The sequence below is a fragment of the Lissotriton vulgaris genome, chromosome 1_1 (genome assembly GCF_964263255.1).
Source record: "Lissotriton vulgaris chromosome 1_1, aLisVul1.2, whole genome shotgun sequence".
NCBI lineage: Eukaryota > Metazoa > Chordata > Amphibia > Caudata > Salamandridae > Lissotriton > Lissotriton vulgaris.
The window spans coordinates 101,077,099-101,079,286 of NC_141685.1; the positions used below are offsets into that span (position 1 = coordinate 101,077,099).

A 2,188-nucleotide genomic window follows, 5' to 3' on the forward strand; every position below is an offset into this window, starting at 1 on the left:
GGATAGGCTATAACCTAAAGACTATTATCTGCTAGAAATATTTTGACAGGTGTTACAGGGCTGCATCCAGACATATTTTGCTCAATTGAAGTGTTAAGAAAATTACACACAATTTCTTTTAGAGATAAATGCTGAACATTATCTAAACAAGCCCAACTCTAAAATCGGGTTCACTCTTACTGTGGCATATAAGCAAAAGAAAACTAAACGTAGAGATATTAACTCTAGGAATACACGTTATAAAAACACGGACTGTGAGAACAAATTCAGTGTTCAAAACCGCCTCAATCAAGGCAAAATAACCTAAGTTGGGGAAAAAAGTTACATGTGCCAAAAAAGATATAGCCATAAATCTTATCTCACAGAATTTGACACAATGCACACTGGGGGAAACCACTCTCAGTGCAAAGTATGCCAAAAAAGTTTCAGGCATAAATCTTATCTCACTGTGCATATGAGAATCCACACTGGGGAAAAACCTTATCAGTGCTCTGAATGCCAGAAAAGGTTTAGTATCAAAGCGAGTCTATATCGACATGCATTAACCCACTCTGTGGAAAAACCTTACCAGTGCGCTGAATGCCCAAAAAGTTTCAGCCGTAAATCTTATCTCACTGAGCATTTGAGAATCCACACTGGGGAAAAACCTTATCAGTGCTCTGAATGCCAGGAAAGGTTTAGTATCAAAGCGAGTCTATATCGACATGCATTAACCCACTCTGTGGAAAAACCTTATCAGTGCGCTGAATGCCAGAAATGTTTCAGTGACAAAAGAGCACTTACTATACATACAAGGACCCACACTGGGGAAAAACCTTACCAGTGCTCTGAATGCCAGAAATGTTTCAGTTACCAAAGCATTCTCACTTGGCATAGAAGAACCCACACTGGGGAAAAATCTTTTCAGTGCTCTGAATGCCAGAAATGTTTTATTGACAAAAGCAGTCTCGCTTGGCATATAAGAACACACACTGGGTATAAACCTTTTCAGTGCTCTGAATGCCAGAAATGTTTCAGTATAAAAAGCAGTCTCACTCAGCATATAAGAATCCACACTGGGGAAAAACCTTATGAGTGCTCTGAATGCCCAAAACATTTCAAACTTAAATCACTTCTAACTGCACATTTGAGATTCCACACTGGGGAAAAACCTTATCAGTGCTCTGAATGCCACAAATGTTTCAGTGTAAAAAACAGTCTCACTAAGCATATAAGAATCCACACTGGGGAAAAGCCTTATCAGTGCTCTGAATGCCATATATGTTTCATTCAAAAAAGCAGTCTCACTCAGCATATAAGAACCCACACTGGGGAAAAACCTTATCAGTGCTCTGAATGCCACAGATGTTTCAGTGAAAAAATCAGTCTCACTCAGCATATAAGAACCCACACTGGGGAAAAGCCTTATCAATGCTCTGAATGCCACAGATGTTTCAGTGAAAAATTCAGTCTCACTCAGCATATAAGAACCCACACTGGGGAAAAGCCTTATCAATGCTCTGAATGCCACAGATGTTTCAGTGAAAAAAGCAGTCTCACTTACCATATAAGAATCCACACTGGGGAAAAGCCTTATCGGTGCTCTGAATGCCAAAAATGTTTCAGCCAAAAATCTCAACTCAGTAAACATGTGAGAATCCACACTGGTGAATAAAATTATCAGTGCTCTTAATGTCAGAAAAGATTCAGAGGTAGAGATGGTTTCAAGCGCCATAAGAAAACACACCATTAAAATAATTCAGTGCTCCGAATGCCAGAAAAGCATTAATTTTAAACGCAATCTCCCTCTACATGAGCAGACGCACACAGGGAAAAAACATTTCCAATACTGTGAATGCCAGAAATTCCTATTTGATAGGCACAGCCTCGCTAACCATAAGCGACTCCATACTGATGAAAAACCTTATGAGTGCTTTCAGTGGCGTCACTAGTGGGGTGCGGGGGGTGCGGACCGCACCGGGTGTCACCCCATCATGGGGTGACACCAATCTGGTTAGTTAGCCTCAGCCTCGCCCTCACGGTACCTCTCTGCTGCGGCTGCCTGCCAGTGCTTCACTGCTTTTTATTTATAGTGCATCAGCATCTGTGCAAGCCTTGATTGAAGCCGCCACCCACCGCAACTTTGTCTTAGCGCACCGAGTTGCGTGCAGTCAGTACAGTGATTGTGCACTGCAGCACGTCGCCACTG

At 41.7% G+C, this 2,188-nt stretch overlaps 1 protein-coding gene across 1 annotated transcript; it reads left to right on the top strand.

The window, feature by feature from the left end:
- The first annotated feature begins 325 nt into the window (after window positions 1-325).
- Window positions 326-1,654, top strand: LOC147737589 (uncharacterized). Its single transcript, XM_086936490.1, has 2 exons — window positions 326-1,040; window positions 1,125-1,654. The coding sequence occupies exons 1-2, from the start codon at window positions 326-328 to the stop codon at window positions 1,652-1,654; spliced, it is 1,245 nt and encodes a 414-aa protein (XP_086792616.1).
- Window positions 1,655-2,188: the final 534 nt, after the last annotated feature.